This window comes from Planococcus citri, chromosome 2, assembly GCF_950023065.1.
Source record: "Planococcus citri chromosome 2, ihPlaCitr1.1, whole genome shotgun sequence".
NCBI classification, from domain to species: Eukaryota; Metazoa; Arthropoda; class Insecta; order Hemiptera; family Pseudococcidae; genus Planococcus; species Planococcus citri.
The window spans coordinates 81,929,595-81,945,838 of NC_088678.1; the positions used below are offsets into that span (position 1 = coordinate 81,929,595).

The 16,244-nt window shown below is 34.7% G+C and overlaps 4 protein-coding genes across 12 annotated transcripts in view; 3 read left to right on the top strand and 1 right to left on the bottom strand.

Annotated features, from left to right (window-relative positions):
• The first annotated feature begins 950 nt into the window (after positions 1 to 950).
• LOC135838042 (tubulin beta chain-like) lies at positions 951 to 6,897 on the top strand. The gene is made up of 9 exons (XM_065353561.1): positions 951 to 1,358; positions 1,441 to 1,549; positions 1,717 to 1,842; positions 2,119 to 2,348; positions 2,420 to 2,587; positions 2,697 to 2,882; positions 5,236 to 5,375; positions 5,481 to 5,742; positions 5,837 to 6,897. The coding sequence occupies exons 1-9, from the start codon at positions 1,302 to 1,304 to the stop codon at positions 5,918 to 5,920; spliced, it is 1,362 nt and encodes a 453-aa protein (XP_065209633.1). The 5' UTR covers positions 951 to 1,301; the 3' UTR covers positions 5,921 to 6,897.
• Positions 5,901 to 9,245, bottom strand: LOC135838041 (PHD finger protein 7-like). Its single transcript, XM_065353560.1, has 14 exons — positions 8,878 to 9,245; positions 8,694 to 8,795; positions 8,491 to 8,615; positions 8,250 to 8,418; positions 8,069 to 8,172; positions 7,880 to 7,996; positions 7,693 to 7,808; positions 7,560 to 7,617; positions 7,311 to 7,489; positions 6,918 to 7,038; positions 6,784 to 6,837; positions 6,627 to 6,677; positions 6,491 to 6,547; positions 5,901 to 6,248 (listed from the first exon to the last, which is right to left on the bottom strand). The coding sequence occupies exons 1-14, from the start codon at positions 9,013 to 9,015 to the stop codon at positions 6,158 to 6,160; spliced, it is 1,482 nt and encodes a 493-aa protein (XP_065209632.1). The 5' UTR covers positions 9,016 to 9,245; the 3' UTR covers positions 5,901 to 6,157.
• A 196-nt stretch (positions 9,246 to 9,441) lies between these two features.
• On the top strand, positions 9,442 to 11,609 carry PpV (Protein phosphatase V). The gene is made up of 7 exons (XM_065353562.1): positions 9,442 to 9,723; positions 9,887 to 9,982; positions 10,062 to 10,269; positions 10,341 to 10,420; positions 10,492 to 10,597; positions 10,663 to 10,824; positions 10,893 to 11,609. The coding sequence occupies exons 1-7, from the start codon at positions 9,655 to 9,657 to the stop codon at positions 11,081 to 11,083; spliced, it is 912 nt and encodes a 303-aa protein (XP_065209634.1). The 5' UTR covers positions 9,442 to 9,654; the 3' UTR covers positions 11,084 to 11,609.
• A 3,870-nt stretch (positions 11,610 to 15,479) lies between these two features.
• The window catches only part of shi (dynamin-1 shibire), a 44,820-nt gene continuing 44,055 nt past the window's right edge, over positions 15,480 to 16,244 (top strand). For 5 of the 9 annotated variants that reach the window (XM_065353572.1, XM_065353564.1, XM_065353566.1 and 2 more), the window contains exon 1: positions 15,480 to 15,913. In XM_065353572.1, the coding sequence (XP_065209644.1) occupies positions 15,750 to 15,913 (164 nt within the window). In that variant the 5' untranslated portion in view covers positions 15,480 to 15,749. The remainder of the gene's footprint in view (positions 15,914 to 16,244) is intronic. The other 4 variants (XM_065353567.1, XM_065353570.1, XM_065353569.1 and 1 more) reach the window with 1 other exon arrangement.

The window sequence follows — 16,244 nt, forward strand, 5'->3', positions numbered from 1 at the left end:
TTCGTTCGAAATGATAATTTATGCAAATTCCGAGTGATGAATCATCATTTTTTTGCAATAGGAAATGAAATTATAATAATGATGAATAATTATTAAAGCCACTAGTGGTCATTATGTTGAGAGAGTCGAATAAACACTTATATCTTTCAAAGTTTCAAAAACAATCATGGTCTAATACCAAATTGATTTTTATCAAATTGAAATAAAAATTTTGATTTTTTTTAAAATTTATGAATGCTTCCCGGTTGACTAATTAGGTTCATTTTATTTTTATGAAAAGGTGAAAAAGTAAAACCCAAAGTGAAAAATAATAAATTTGGATGAATTTTTGATATTTTTTTCCTCAAGACTCCTTAGAATGAAAATGAGAAAGACGTCTTTGATGGTTTTGATAGGCACGAATTTGATTTGAACTTGGTATGAACTATGAAATGATTGTATGGGACAACGACCTGCGAATGATAAGACTAATCTGTTACAAATTTAAATATAGATGCAACCAAACCAGTATCTTTCTGCAAAACATTTGAATATATTATATTTCCTATCTCTAATCTTCACGTTAAATTTAAAAAAAAAAAAAAAAAAACTTTCTTGCGACAATAATGAGAATTTGACCATTGGTATTTTGAACTTTCGAAAGTTGAATTTCACACCTATGATATTCCTTCTGAATGAAGATCAAGCCTCGAGGCTATGAAACGAATTTTATTTTTAAATACAAACTCATCGAATTTTCATTCCAATTTATGTCAAAAATACGTTTCGTTATACCTATTTAAAGGGAATTTCTTCAGTCTCGCCTGATTATATCCTAATCAATAGTCGAAATTTATTCATCTGAATTCAGAAACCGAGCATCTATAGGCTGTACTCAAAAATACGCTAGGCATCGCGATGTGGCTCTCATAACACGTTGTTTCTGAAAATTGCTACCGCAAATTTCAGTGCACGGTATGGCATCGCAAGTGAAATATGTACACATACGAACGTTTTATGTACTCTTTAAATACATTACCCTCTCGTTAATGAGGAAAACTTGGCCGGTTGACAATGTAACGAAGGCTAATAATAACCGCTCCACGTTTATATCCTATTAAGAAAAAAAAAAAGAAAAAAACGTGCTACCGTTCAAAGTACATATTAAACAACCGCATTTTAAAAGTAAACGGCGGTGTTATGTAAACTGTTTTTTATATTTTTATACCGTATAAATACTCGTAGGTATTAAAAACCCTCGTATCTTATAGGTTACTTTTACTATATTATAACTTTATTATCGAGAGAATCGAGAATTCAAAATGAGGGAAATCTTGCATTTACAAGCCGGACAATGCGGAAATCAAATAGGATCCAAGGTACGATCATTTTGATTGATAATATTTGGGTAAGTAAATCGTAAATATTTTTACTAAACTATAAATTAACTGTGCATCGTAGTTTTGGGAAATTATATCCGAAGAACACGGTATCAACAACGTAGGAGAATATTACGGCGATAATCACTTACAGCTTGATCGTATTGATGTTTATTACAACGAAGCTTCAAGTAAATAAACGCAATACGTTGAATACCTATATACCTACTACGTAGTGCTAAAGTAATAATAAATAATATGTACGTTCTATATGAATTAACCTGTAAATGTAGATAGGTAGGCTTTGTTTTTGTTTACGTCAGCTTTCAATTTCTCGGAGTAATATTTTTGTCAACAGATGGTAAATATGTCCCTCGAGCTATTCTCGTTGATTTGGAGCCAGGTACGATGGATTCAGTTCGTGCTTCACCTTACGGACAATTATTTCGACCAGATAATTATGTATTTGGGCAAAGTGGAGCTGGTAAGAATAAATAAAATATCTGAATTTAAAAAAAAAAAAAAAAATGTTCAATTTGTTGACAAGAACAACGATAGCATAATTAAACTTTTTTCCACGTTTTGAAAAAAAATAATCCTATTTATAAAATAAAAAATTTAAAAAATGTAGAAAATTATCTCCTTTTATTAAATCATTTGGTAAAACATTATTTTTAGTTACTTCCCTGTAGTTTGGTTTTCATTACATGTACCTACTCTCGTTCTATTTATATTCCATACATTGTTTGTAAACACATAGGAAACAATTGGGCTAAAGGTCATTACACCGAAGGAGCCGAGTTGATTGATTCTGTAATGGATGTATTGCGAAGAGAAGCCGAAAGCTGCGACTGTTTGCAAGGATTCCAGCTAGCTCATTCGTTGGGTGGTGGAACCGGTTCCGGAATGGGAACTTTGCTGATTTCGAAAATTCGCGAAGAATATCCTGACAGGATAATGAATTCTTTCAGCGTCGTTCCTTCGCCAAAGGTACCTATCAATTCCTCGATGAAAGTATTATACTTCGTAAAGAGAGAAATATCGTTTATATTTTTATCCAGGTTTCAGATACAGTAGTGGAACCTTACAATGCCACATTATCGGTTCATCAATTAGTAGAAAATACCGACGAGACTTTCTGCATAGATAACGAAGCTTTATACGATATTTGTTTCCGTACGTTGAAACTTACATCGCCTACTTACGGTGACTTGAACCATCTAGTTTCGGTAATATTTTGAGAATATTACCTAATTTAAAATTTCTCTTATACCTACCTACCTAAGTACTATCGTTGCAATAATATAATTGAACTGGGACTGAATGAAATTCACACAGGTTACGATGTCCGGTGTGACAACTTGTCTCAGATTCCCCGGACAGTTGAACGCTGATTTACGTAAACTTGCAGTGAACATGGTTCCATTTCCCAGACTGCACTTCTTTATGCCTGGTTTCGCTCCTTTGACTGCCCGAGGATGTCAACAATACAGAGCACTTACGGTTCCTGAACTGACCTTACAAGTATTTAACTCAATTCTTTTTTTGTCTAAACAAATATCTACCAATTTACTATAGTATCAATTATCAAAACAAGATTTTAATGAACAAAACAACAGACAAAAGCTGGACCTTTGGCAGGATATTGTTCAAACACTTTTCTATTTCTTAGGGGGCGGTGTGCTAAAAATTTTAATGATCAATTTTTCGCTTTTTCAATTTTCAACATCACTTGGATACTTGGATGGACCTATTTGTAGTTTACTAATTCGGACATTTTATTTTTAGCCAAATTTTTGTAAAAAATGATGGCTATTGCGGTAGGCCCAACTTTGGATAAAAAGGTCGAGGGTCAAAAATTTTGATAGTTCTCGACGTTTTGAGCTCAAACTAAACGATTCCCGGTGTGTCAGATTTTATATACATATATAAGTTTCAGCACGACGGTCATTTTTACATTTTATGACCTGGAATCTGCTCTAATGGATCAAATCAACTCAAACTTAAGGAATGGGGTTCTCTTAAGACCTAAAATTGACCCCCGCAGTTTGAAGGGTCAAAGTTTAAAATTACAGAAAAGTCATTTTTTTGGAGGGGCATAATATGACTCCAAATTGGTGAAAAGGGTCCAAAATCATACCATTGGTCAGTACCCCAATTGTGACCAACATATCCAAATTTCAGCGTCCTAGGTCATTCCCACTCCATTTAAGGTGAGAAAAACCACATTTGACCCCAATTTTGGACCCCCTCACCCCTAAAATTGATCTAGAAGGTCCAAATTTTCAGAATACAAAGGGAGGGTGCCCCATGATTGATTATTGCAGGTTTAAACCTTCCAACCCTATTTGACCTCTCTCCAGGGTCAAAAAGTGGATTTTTGGTCTATTTTTGATTTTACGTGTTTTTCAATTTTTCAGACAGCCTACAGCCCCTCGAAATTCACCTAGTGGGTCCAAATTCTCACAGTACAATGGAAGAATGTACCCGAAGTGCCTCTTGCATGTTTCAACCTTCCAACCCCATTTTTACAGAAAGGTCATTTTTTTGGAGGGGCATAATATCACCCCAAACAGATGAAAAGGGTCCAAAATCATACCATTAGTCAGTACCCCCATTGTGATCAACATATCCAAATTTCAGCTTCCTAGATGCTAGATCATCCCCGCCCCAATTAAGGTGGGAAAAACCACATTTGACCCCAGTTTTCGACCCCTTCACCCCTAAAATTGTTCTAGAAGGTCTAAATTCTCAGCATACAATGGGAGGGTGCCCCATGGGCCATGACCCATGACTGAGTGATTATTTCAGGTTTCAACCTTCCAACCCTATTTGACCTATCTCCAGGGTCAAAACGTGGATTTTTTTGCTATTTTACGTGTTTTTCAATTTTTCAGACAGCCTGTAGCCCCTCCAAATTGACCTAGAGGGTCCAAATTTTCACAGTACATTGGGAGGATGTATCCGAAGTGCCTTTTGCATGTTTCAACCTTCCAACCTCATTTTTACAGAAAGGTTATTTTTTTGGAGGGGCATAATATGACCCCAAATAGATGAAAAGAGTCCAAAATCATACCATTGGTCAGTACTCCAATTGTGATCAACATATCCAAATTTCAGCTTCCTAGATTATCCCCACCCCAATTAAGGTGGGAAAAACCACATATGACCCCAGTTGTCGACCCCTTCACCCCTAAAATGGTTCTAGAAGGTCTAAATTCTCAGCATACAATGGGAGGGTGCCCCATGGGCCATGACTGAGTGATTATTTCAGGTTTCAACCTTCCAACCCTATTTGACCTATCTCCAGGGTCAAAACGTGGATTTTTTTGCTATTTATTACATCCGAAGTGCCTTTTGTAGGTTTCAACCTTCCAACCCTATTTGACCTCTGGCAGGGTCAAAAAAGTGTTTTTTTTTTGCTATTTTACTCGTTTTCCAATTTTTCAGACAGTCCCCTGTAGCCCTTCCAAAATGACCTAGAGGGTCCAAATTTTCACAGTACAATGGGAGGGTGTACCCGAAGTGCCTCTTGCATGTTTCAACCTTCCAACCCTGTTTTTCGACGTTTAGGGAAGCCTACAGCACCTCCAAATATACCTAGAGGGTTCAAATTTTCACAGTACAATGGAAGGCTGTACGGAGCCCTCCCGAGAATACTTATAAGAAGAAGATAGCGGAAGGAGAGAGTTGGGCGAAGCCCCAGAGGGGTGCAAAATACATGAAGGAAACAGCGGAAAGAGAGAGTTAGGCGAAGCCTAAGGGGGGTGCAGGGGGGACGTGCATTTTTACTAGAACTTTGATCTACTGGAAAGGGTTTTTTAAAAATGAAAATATGTAAGCTTCTCGAATAACCAGAGACAAACGTGTATTACAGATGTTCGATGCCAAAAACATGATGACCGCTTGCGACCCTCGCCATGGTCGTTATCTCACCGTCGCCGCTATATTCCGCGGTATCATGTCAATGAAAGAGGTCGACGAACAAATGCTCATGGTACAGAATAAAAATTCAGCGTAAGTAAGGTCACCAGTGCACAGTGCAGTGCGTTTGAGATGGTAAACAATAACGTCCTTCAATAATCACACTTCCATTGTTTCTTTATACCTATACCTATACAGATATTTCGTCGAATGGATTCCGAACAATGTTAAGGTCGCTGTGTGCGATATTCCACCACGTGGATTAAAAATGTCAGCCACATTTATAGGTAACACGACAGCCATACAGGAAATATTTAAACGAATTTCCGAGCAATTTACAGCCATGTTCAGACGTAAGGCTTTCTTACATTGGTATACTGGAGAAGGAATGGATGAAATGGAATTTACAGAAGCTGAATCAAATATGAATGATTTAGTTTCCGAGTATCAACAATATCAAGTACGTAATAAACTTCTTTCGAGAAGATTTCAATGAAACGCCAAGACTGAAAATACATAAAATAGTTACTCTCAATTTAATAATTGATTCGTAGGAAGCCAGCGCCGAAGAAGCTGAATTCGAAGACGAATGCGACGGAGACAATGAAGAAGTCGAAGTTACACAAGAAGAAGTTTAATTCAAACATTAAATGTTTCCATATAAATTATCGAGATATAATATTACCTACATATATAAATTAAGCATTCGTATCGAAGTCAAGCATGAGTATCATTATCTAATCGTAAATCAACCTATAAACGTAGATACGTTATACGTATAAAAATGTCCTAAAAAATCGTAAATCCTAAAAAAATTCGTCTACAAAAAAAAATCGAAAGTAAAAAAATTCATAACCGAGAATTCGAAATTAAATCTACAAAGTAATTTCGAAATTTTTGATGCATTTCATAATGGCCGGATACACGAATACCACACGTTTATCAATGAGGAATCTTCTTCTTCTTCTGCGAAAGAATAAGAAAAAATTCGTATAAATAACGAACTCGTGCGATGAACGCTAGAAAAATTCTATTCGAGATCACTGAACCGAAGAAATCGTGTTTTTTTCAATTCTTGAAAATAGCGCAGAATTCCAAAAAAATGCGATAGTTTTTGAACAGGGTGTTCGAAAAATGACGATTTTTTTTCAAAAACATAATTTCGCAACCGGTTCCAGTGATTTTTGGCTATAATAAGGTTTCCTTACCTTCTTCCAATTAAATCTAAATGATTTGAAGCTCGATGTAATCTCATATTAGAGTATCTAGAATAAAATAAATTAAGTACATTATTTTCAATTGAATAATAACTTTAACTTTATAAAATTATTAATTCAGTTCTACCTCGTAGAGTTTTTTCCAACATTTTTCTTTGGCTGGTTGCATTTTTCATTCCTAAAAAATAAAAATACACAAAAAAAAATGATAAAAATAACCCATTGTGTTCAATTCGCGACTAAAGCGAAGCCAAGAAAATACTCGACATTGAGAAATTACGAACTTTTGAAATGCATTTCTTTTAGTTTTTTCATCTTCATGATTGGCACTTGTAACACTGCAATAGATGTTCCTCGATGTAAAACAATAAATATAGGAAATTGTTTAATACATATAACGTGATTTTTTTTTATTTACTTGAATCGCAAACTGCGTCTTCTCAGGAGCTGAGCAAATGCAGGCCGCTGGACGGAGTTCACAGGAGGCAAATTGAATGCAAATGAACTACTTTCGAGAGTCTCTCGACCACTGAAACATTCTAAAAAACAATACGTATTTAAAACGAGATGATACACAAGTTCATAACTAATCTCAGAGGGGGATATCAGTGGATCTGATCAGATTCGAGCATTCTATGGATTCGAATTGGCCTGACTCGATCAGATATAATAATATTCAATTTTTGATCGGATTAGATATGTTCAGACATGATAAGATCTGATTGCACCTGTCCAGACGTGAATAGGTCTGATCTAGATGAGATACGATGATTTTCCTCCAAGATTACAAATCAGCTGACTGGAAATTTACCTTTTTGAGAACAGAGTATCGAAGAGAAAGACGATTGCCGATGTTCAGTAACCGAAGTGGCATTAAAAACTTCAACCGTACTTCTTCTATGAAGATAATTTCGATTAGATAAATCACCGGAGTTTGAATGGAGAGCGAAATTCTCCTTGTTTTCGCAACTACTCGAGGGTAGTGTCAAGCTGCAACAATACACAAGTATTTACGAATGGAGCCGTCATCTGGTAATCGAAGCAATAGAATAATAAATACTTTTGTGTCGTAATTCCGGATGAAGTTTCGGGTACTTCTACATCTTCGCTCGAACTTTCTGAAAATTGCCCAACAATTGAATAATAACAAATAACTCAATAGCCAAAATCGACACAGTTGAATGAAAAATTACCGTTTAAACAAGTTTGACTGGAACAACACCACAAATCTCGTTTCACTGTTCCCATACTACACTTCTTATGAATTCCTTTTTGCAAACACCGGTAGCATAATACGATTTGCCAAGCTCTAAATAAACAAATCAGAGTTAAAATTGATGACTAAGAATGACGTATAAAGTATCATCATTTTTGACTCACCCTGCTCGATGACAAGTATCTCTTCCCCAAGGGCAATAACACGTCACAGCATCGCAATGGCTGTACCTTTCGTAGACACCAGAATAAGCATTCGGTTCTTGTTCCCAAGATGCGTCTCTGAAAATACAACATAAAATCAATATTTCTTTTCAATTGTAGATCACCAGTGATACAATGAGAAGTACTCACTGGTTCGGAATATAGATACCGAATTCGAGCATTTGATTTCTAAATATACTTTCGTTGTTACAAATCGGGCATCGAAAATAATATCCGGAATTGAGGGCAACCTCCTTAAATTGAAAAATTACAACACGAATAAGTTGCACAAGTTGGAAAAGAAGACGTATACGATGTGTGCAATTCGTACCTGAATGCATCGTTTATGATACCATGCATTTTTGCAGCAAGTAGACCATGTAATATTACCCATCGGTAAGGAGAGATTTTCCAAACAAATCGAACAAGTTTTACTTTCAATTTGGACGCCTTCCAAATCGGGAAAGTTTATCCAACTCCTGTGCTTATAGCAATACGAACTGAAACATCAATTAGACATCTTGCACTTGCTCAATTTCCATTTTGAAATACTTATCAATTCAATAACTTACGTAAATCGGTCATAATACAGACTCAACGCTTGTTTTGAAATACCGCAAGGTAAATGAAACATTGTTTTGCATGATTTCACGCCGCATCCTATCAGAGCTCCTTTCTTCCTGCAATAGCTACAAGACTGCAAACAAAATACAATTAGTTTATTTTTTATTACTCGCTGTAAGAGTGAGCTCCCCAAATACGTTTCTCCATTTACCAGTTTCTTTCCTCGAGCGACTTCTCTTTCAATATCTTCTTGTAAAAATCCCAAAATTCCTTGGGTATCTCGTCCATTTTGACGGATGTTCGAAGATAGTAACTAAACAAGCGATGAAATGATGGAATTATCACCTTTGATTACACATGATCGGTACAGTCTGAGTGAAAAAAAAATGACTTACTAGACAAAAATAATGAGCGATAAGATGTTTGTACTGGTAGACTGGTCCACAAGAAAGGGGATCGATAATGCTACTTCTACAAAATACGCAGCATTGCCCATTTTCGAATTTTGAAAGAAGGATCAGCGAAGATGACATAATTCCAATACGCCCGACGCCGGCTTTCCTTTTTTGGTTAGATGTTAGATGAACGAATCGGACATTTCAAACGAACTCAATGACGATTAAAGATCATCTAAGCCAAAACCACTTCATAATCATGACTTTAATTACGGTTCAAAGTTGAATGAAATCTAGAAAGAATTAATTTTCTTTGATTGAATATTTTGGCGGTTGGCGCTTTAAAATTTTACGATAAAGAAAGAAAATAAAGGAAGTGATAAGAGAGAAATCGGTTCAAGGCCGCTGCCGGAACCGGAGGCCGGAACCGACAACGCTCTCTATGCGATGTTACCCGAACCCGAACGGAACGGACCAAAAAAAACACAAAGTCACAGAAAAACACAACGCTGCGATCGTTGATGAACAGCGCCATCTATGTTCGTGTTGAAAGTTGGAACTAAAAAAAAACAATAAGCAAAATCGTCCGCAAAATTAGCGATAATGAATTTTAAAATTTCCAATTTTGATAAATTTTCATGATATTTTATTGTTTTACCGTAGAAATGCAGTTATATGAAGATTTTCGTAGTTGAATAGTAATTCGTTGTGATCATTTTGAACGTAGATGAAGATCTAATAATATTTCTGTGGTAGTCGGAGTGGAACCTTTTCATCATGTCTGAAATTGACAAGTGGATTGATATCGCTAAACAGTGCAAGTATTTGCCGGAGAATGACTTAAAAGTGAGATATTAATGTTCCTTTATGATTACCGAATAATATAATTTAGATATTTCTTAACTAGCAGTTTCTGTCGACTCCATCGATCAGAACCTTGCGGTATCATCTCAGACCGACATCACTCTTTTGCCATATTCTGCCTTCTAATGTACTCGTTTATTTCCAGAAATTATGCAACATGGTGATAGAGTTACTGCTAGAGGAGTCGAATATCCAACCCGTATCAACTCCAGTCACTGTTTGTGGAGATATTCACGGACAGGTACGAAAACAATTTCTACGCTGACGAGTACCATTCGTGTACGATTTGTCTTACATGTATATGGTTTTTATTTGCGCAGTTCTATGATCTCGAAGAACTGTTCAGAACCGGCGGTCAAGTTCCCAATACCAATTATATCTTTATGGGCGATTTCGTCGACAGAGGTTATTTTAGTTTGGAATCATTGACTAGATTGTTGACGTTGAAGGTGAAATGGCCCGATAGAATCACTTTACTCAGAGGAAATCACGAATCGCGTCAGATAACTCAAGTTTACGGATTTTATGGTAGAATTTATAACATTCCGTCGTAATTATGCGTTGCCAAGTATATTAAAAATTGAACTCTGTTATTGCAGACGAATGCCAAACGAAATACGGAAACATCAACGCGTGGAAATACTGCTGTAAAGTATTTGATTTCTTAGCGATAGCTGCTGTAAGTATTCTTTTTGTAATTCAGATGAAACTACATCTTTGGAACTGAATTTATTCGTTTTTCTTTCGCAGATTATCGATAACCAGGTGTTCTGTGTCCATGGTGGCTTATCTCCAGATTTACAAACTTTGGATCAAATAAGAAGTATTGAACGCAATCAAGAAATACCTTACAAAGGTAAACTTGAGAGAAACATTGTAAAATGAATTACCATTCGACTTTTAATCATTCGTTATTCGTAGGTGCTTTTTGTGATCTCGTATGGTCTGATCCCGAAGAAGTTGATAATTTTGCTGTGAGTCCCAGAGGCGCTGGATGGCTATTTGGTGAATCGGTTACTCAAAAATTTATGGAAATAAATAATTTAAAGTTGATTTGCAGAGCTCATCAATTAGTTCACGAAGGTATTTACAACACTAACTCCTTGTCCTGAAAATTGAACTGTTATTAATCGAATATTATTTTTTTACAGGATATAAATATATGTTTAACGATAAACTCGTCACCGTATGGTCTGCTCCGAATTACTGTTATCGCTGTGGTAACGTCGCTTCGATATTAGCTTTTAAGACAGTAGACGACAAAGAACCTTTAATATTTAACGCTGTGCCTAATGCGAACAGAGTGATCCCGGAGAAAACGAAAACTCCTTATTTTTTGTGATCTATAATCCTGTCTTCTTATCCGTATTAATTTGTATATTGTTACGAATGATTTTAATGAGTAATTACTCGATCAAGTTTTCTATGTTTTAATAGCTCAATCTGCGAATTTACAATTGATTTGCGAATGTTTAATTTTTTGGTTAACGTTTTATTAAATTTATCAATTATTTTTTCATCTGAAATTTATCGTCAAAAATGGAAGTACGAAAAAAATTTTTTTTGTTTATTTTTTGATGAAAAAAAAATTGCATCTCATTCGAACCGAAACAATAATTTGTTCCGCGATGGAAAATATTACTTACTTTCATTGTTATGTCTGTGATGATATTGAAAACGTGTTATTTTTTTAACTACCTATATTTTATTATATATCACCATTTATTATTTTATAATGAAAAATGTGCTAGAATTACGCGTGGAGATTTTTTCGAATTGTTTTTTGTATTTTTCACATAGACGACGTCGATTACAATGTATTGAAAAAAATAATGTAATTTATTCGATATTAAATTTATTGATTGGTTTGTACGTGTAATTTGAAGTACGATGTAGATAATTACATATACATTGATTGAAAAACTGAAAACGAGATCAACCGGAAATATATGTAGTCCCGCTTCGTTTTTAGCGCAATTGTTTCTGTCAAAACAGAATGAACTTTCCGATCAATATTTACATACAAGTTGCTACTTACCGTTATTTCAAAAATTCGTAATTTTCATTTTGACCTTCAAGCTTTATTTGGCTTCTCCCGTAGATGGTGAATTATTTGCTGGTTCAATTTGCAATATTTCTTCGGAAATTTTTTTTAGTGAATTTTGATTTATCGTTTCAATAAATACGGATGTTTTTTTTTTCTCGAATATGAAATTTAATATTTAGAAGGGATTGCATGGTGAAAGAATGTTACGAAGAATCTGAACTAAAACTTGATGTGATTGAGATTACGTTGAAAAATTATCATTTTGTTTTCTTCGTAAATTTTAGAAAGAAAATTACTCCCTCATCCATTCTGAATGTATTCGTACCTAAGGTAAAGTACCAGTTGTGGATAATCGTTCCTATGGGCTAAAAAAAAAAATTATCGCATGTATCTTTTTCTGTAACATTTAATCATTTCGTTGCATTCATGACAACATGAAAATTCACCCATGAAGTCTATGTACAAAAGCATTGAAGTTTCAAAATGATAAAAATTGAGAATTTAAAATTTTTTGGAAGGAAAATTTCAATAATGGAGAAAAGTGAGTCAAATATGTAATTTTTCATAACTGCGGAAGTTTTTGGATAGTAATAAGATGAAATAACCACCTCTGCATATTTTTGAGAATTTTTGATTTCATCTAGTACTATTTAGAGCAATCTTTGTCCGCAACCGGGCCAGGGGGCCCGGTTAGCGGATAATTGGAAGTTTTTGAGATTCTCTACTAAGAAATGAAATATTCTTGATTTTTTTTTTCCTCCCAAGTATTATGTAGTTCAACAGTCACACTACACAACAAAATAAAAAAAATTTGAAAAAAGTTGAAATTTGGCCTTCTCAGAGCATGTTGAAAAAAGTATAACCACAACTGGTACTTTACCTTATAATATATACTCTCAAAGGTAATATATTTTTCCAAACTTCTGTATCAGAATTTTTTCATTCTTTCGATACAGATGGTACGTAAATTACAATCCTACTCAGGACAATTTCATTTTTGAGTAGGTAAAATTACACTTGAAAAAAAATCGAAGTTGGCGAAAATTGTCTTTTTTATTTTTGAAAATAATTTTAAACCTAAGTTGAAATATTGTGCTGGGAATTATTTTCATTTTCCAAAATTACTCCCATTAGGTACCTACTTTTTTTTTCTCAACCACAGCTTTAATTAAATGTCTCAAAATAGGTTACTATTTTTTTAAATATACGAATATCAACTCAATTTTGAAATTCCAACTTCTCAAAATTTTTTGCCTCAAAAATTACCTACCAAAAAAAAAAAACTTCTCATCGTTAAATACCAGCTCTAACACAAAGAGGAATTGTCTCATATTTCAACGTTGGTTGTTGTTTGGCAGTGAAAATATCAACATTCATTGCAATTATGTAGGTAGTAGGTACCTTTGATGCCCCGTCCCCCATCTGGGTGGTTACCTTTTATTATTGATCTGGGTAGAAAAAGTTCGGAAGGAACGAAGGATACCGATGCTTCCGAGAACAAACGCAGATGATAAAGGGGGTGGTTGGTTCGCTCAGTGCTCAGCTGTGTATCGGTAAGGCTTATGTAGTCTCCTTCAGATAACTCACCAAGCGAAATTATACGGCCAAGGTCAAAACATGAACCTAGATTTGGTGTCTTTGAAAAACTGGGCTGTTATCTTGACATATAAGTTCAGCTGAAATACAACTTTTCATTCCACACTATCAAACACCAAACCGAACCGTTATCCTAAATTTTCGATAATTTTTATTCAAAAATAAATACGCACGATTTCGAACATATGTTTCGCTAATTGATTAGGTAATACAGCTGACATTGAATTCTTGGGGAGAAAAGTTTACGATAGGATAAACGTACCTACGCCTACGATATCTTATTCACGATGAGGGTTCAAAAAACATTTCTAATTCACCCAGTTAAAAACTGGAACAATGTTGTATCATATTGCAATGGTAGTTGCTTGAAATTTTAATCAATATTTTACTCTGGTTGGGTGCACTCCGCACACAGAATAAGAAGTACAGCGCCCGAAGCGTAAAATTTTCTAGTTTCTTCCAAAATATTTTCATTTTCTTACATCGTACTGCTATATTAAAAAATTTCAACTGTGTCACTGTTTGAAAGAATTTCAAAAATTCATTCGAGCTAGAGTCACATTTGACGTACGTAATTTTCAAACAACTGAAATACCTATTCATCTACGTTCTGTGTGGGGGTTAATCAATACGTAGAAACCTAACTGTAAATAGAGCACTACTACGAACATACAAAATGATCTACGTCTGGGTACATATTTCCTCGAGCTTCGAGCTGCTCGCATTATTCAAGTCGAACTTATATACTCGACTTTTTCAAAAAATAAGTGTCTCCAAAAAAAATATAGGTAGGTAACTACGAGGAATGATTGAGAATTTTTTTCATAGCTGAACAGTGATTAGATCGTTGACCCATCAGCAACGTAACTAAAAGTGCCAATAATCTTTCGTCTAACATGATCGATTAACTGAAAAAAATACTCTCTTTCCTCGTTGAAATTTAATCAAAATTTAAAAACATCATTCGCCTTGTCGTACGTGTGTATTCGCGCCATTATATTCAGAAGGCAAAAATACGATGGCAATCAAGATGTATACAGCATACAGCAGACCTACTATTGCGATGGCAATAAAATTCAAATGCGGGTTACACAATTGATTTCTAAAAGTGTGACGATCTATTTAAAAATTGAAACTAGAATTAATGTAATGCGAATATTGTAAAATGTATTCAGTGTTGCCAAGTCCAAAAATTTTTTTATGCTAGATGAAGCCGAAAAATATGCTAAATAATGCTAAAACGAGGAAAAAAATATGCTAAATTCAATTTTTCCCGATTTTGAAGCGATCCTTGCCAGTCTTTATTTAAATGTCGGCGATTTGTAAAAAAAATGACGTCATTTTATTGATTTTTTGAGCATTTCAAATATGCTAAATTATGCCAAAAGATTTTTTTTGATAATATTTGATAAATCAGTCATCATTTTCAACAAATTTGTTATATCATAGTTAAATAATTGGTAAAATTCACGGAATTGTGACATTTTTCGTCATATTAGATCATCAGATTGCTTTTTCAGCTCGTAAAACACCATTTTTCAATCAAAAATTTGTTCTTTATGCAGTATAATTTTCCAAATTTTTTTGAAAAATTATGCCAAAACTGTAACATATATTCCAAAAATGAATTTTCATTATGCTAAGAAATATGCCATATGCTAAATTCATTTTCTTGATGCTAAAAGTGTTTTCATTATGCTAAATCTAGCATAATATATGCCAAATTGGCAACACTGAATGTATTGATTTCTTTCGAGATGACAGAAAAACCTGAATGAATGACCATGGCATGGGTTACCAAAAAACGCCCGTTTGATACCCCCTGACCGAAATTTTTCGCTCTATGAAGCGGCTAGAAATTTCTTTAATAATTTATTCGTCGTTAACGAGCTTTTAAAGAGCGTTCTCGTAGGAAATATTCTTTTAACTTTAATATTTTCGATAAATTAAATTAGAAAATGATCCAAAACCTCGGGTATCGATTAAAAAAATGATTTTTTTGGAAAAAAATATTCGCAGTTTTACTGATAAGAACGGTAGAGCGCGACTCGAAATCGTAACCGTTCGGCTAAATTTGATCTGTGACTGCAATTTTAATAACATCCAGTCAGTGACGATCCTTACTCCTCGCAGTACGTTGTGTTTGTCTATTTGTTACTGTTAAAATAATCACTGTATGAAGAAAGTTGCAATTATTTCGTCGTATTTGGTGTAATTTTATTTTAAAAATCTCGTTGGTCGATTAATAAATATCAACGTTATTGTAAAACCGTTCGTATGTGTTAAAGAATCATGTCGTGTTGAGTGATTATTGCGTATTGATTCGAATGAATTGAAATAACTGTTACTGCCACCCGCCTCTAACATGGCTGGAAATCCAGGTTTAGAGCAGTTAATTCCTATCGTCAACAAATTACAAGATGCATTCACCCAGCTCGGGGTGCATATGCAATTGGACCTGCCCCAGATTGCCGTCGTTGGTGGTCAAAGTGCTGGAAAAAGTTCGGTATTAGAAAACTTCGTTGGCAGGTGTGTATAACTGTTCATTTGTTGTAACCTTAACCTATGCCATGAAAATATTATCCCTCTGTTTAGTAGCCCGTATTCGAATTCGAAGAAAAGAACAACTTTCGTCACGTTCTCCCTTCGCTTTAATCGCAAAACCAGTAGTTTTTCTATTCAACGCGGAAATTGACGTATGATGGGTATTTTGGCGGAGTCGATGATGATGATGATGATGAGGAGTTATCCTTGAAAAAATACACATGATTGTTCGACTTGTTTATTCGTCTGCAATTTTAAGCATCCCAAATTACCGAGATTTTCTTATTTCTACATTTCGATCTACTTTTGACCTTAG

Excerpts from the sequence above, each read along its gene's own strand:
- LOC135838042 (XM_065353561.1), top strand. The coding sequence starts at position 1,302 with ATGAGGGAAATCTTGCATTTACAAGCCGGACAATGCGGAAATCAAATA. Across the intron at positions 5,376-5,480 it reads GTACAGAATAAAAATTCAGC|ATATTTCGTCGAATGGATTC; the intron begins GTAAGTAAGGTC and ends ATACCTATACAG. Across the intron at positions 5,743-5,836 it reads CCGAGTATCAACAATATCAA|GAAGCCAGCGCCGAAGAAGC; the intron begins GTACGTAATAAA and ends ATTGATTCGTAG.
- LOC135838041 (XM_065353560.1), bottom strand. The coding sequence starts at position 9,015 with ATGTCATCTTCGCTGATCCTTCTTTCAAAATTCGAAAATGGGCAATGC. Across the intron at positions 6,838-6,917 it reads AGACGCAGTTTGCGATTCAA|TGTTACAAGTGCCAATCATG; the intron begins GTAAATAAAAAA and ends CATCTATTGCAG. Across the intron at positions 6,249-6,490 it reads TTAGATTTAATTGGAAGAAG|AAGAAGAAGAAGATTCCTCA; the intron begins GTAAGGAAACCT and ends ATTCTTTCGCAG.
- PpV (XM_065353562.1), top strand. The coding sequence starts at position 9,655 with ATGTCTGAAATTGACAAGTGGATTGATATCGCTAAACAGTGCAAGTAT. Across the intron at positions 10,598-10,662 it reads TCAAGAAATACCTTACAAAG|GTGCTTTTTGTGATCTCGTA; the intron begins GTAAACTTGAGA and ends CGTTATTCGTAG. Across the intron at positions 10,825-10,892 it reads TCATCAATTAGTTCACGAAG|GATATAAATATATGTTTAAC; the intron begins GTATTTACAACA and ends ATTTTTTTACAG.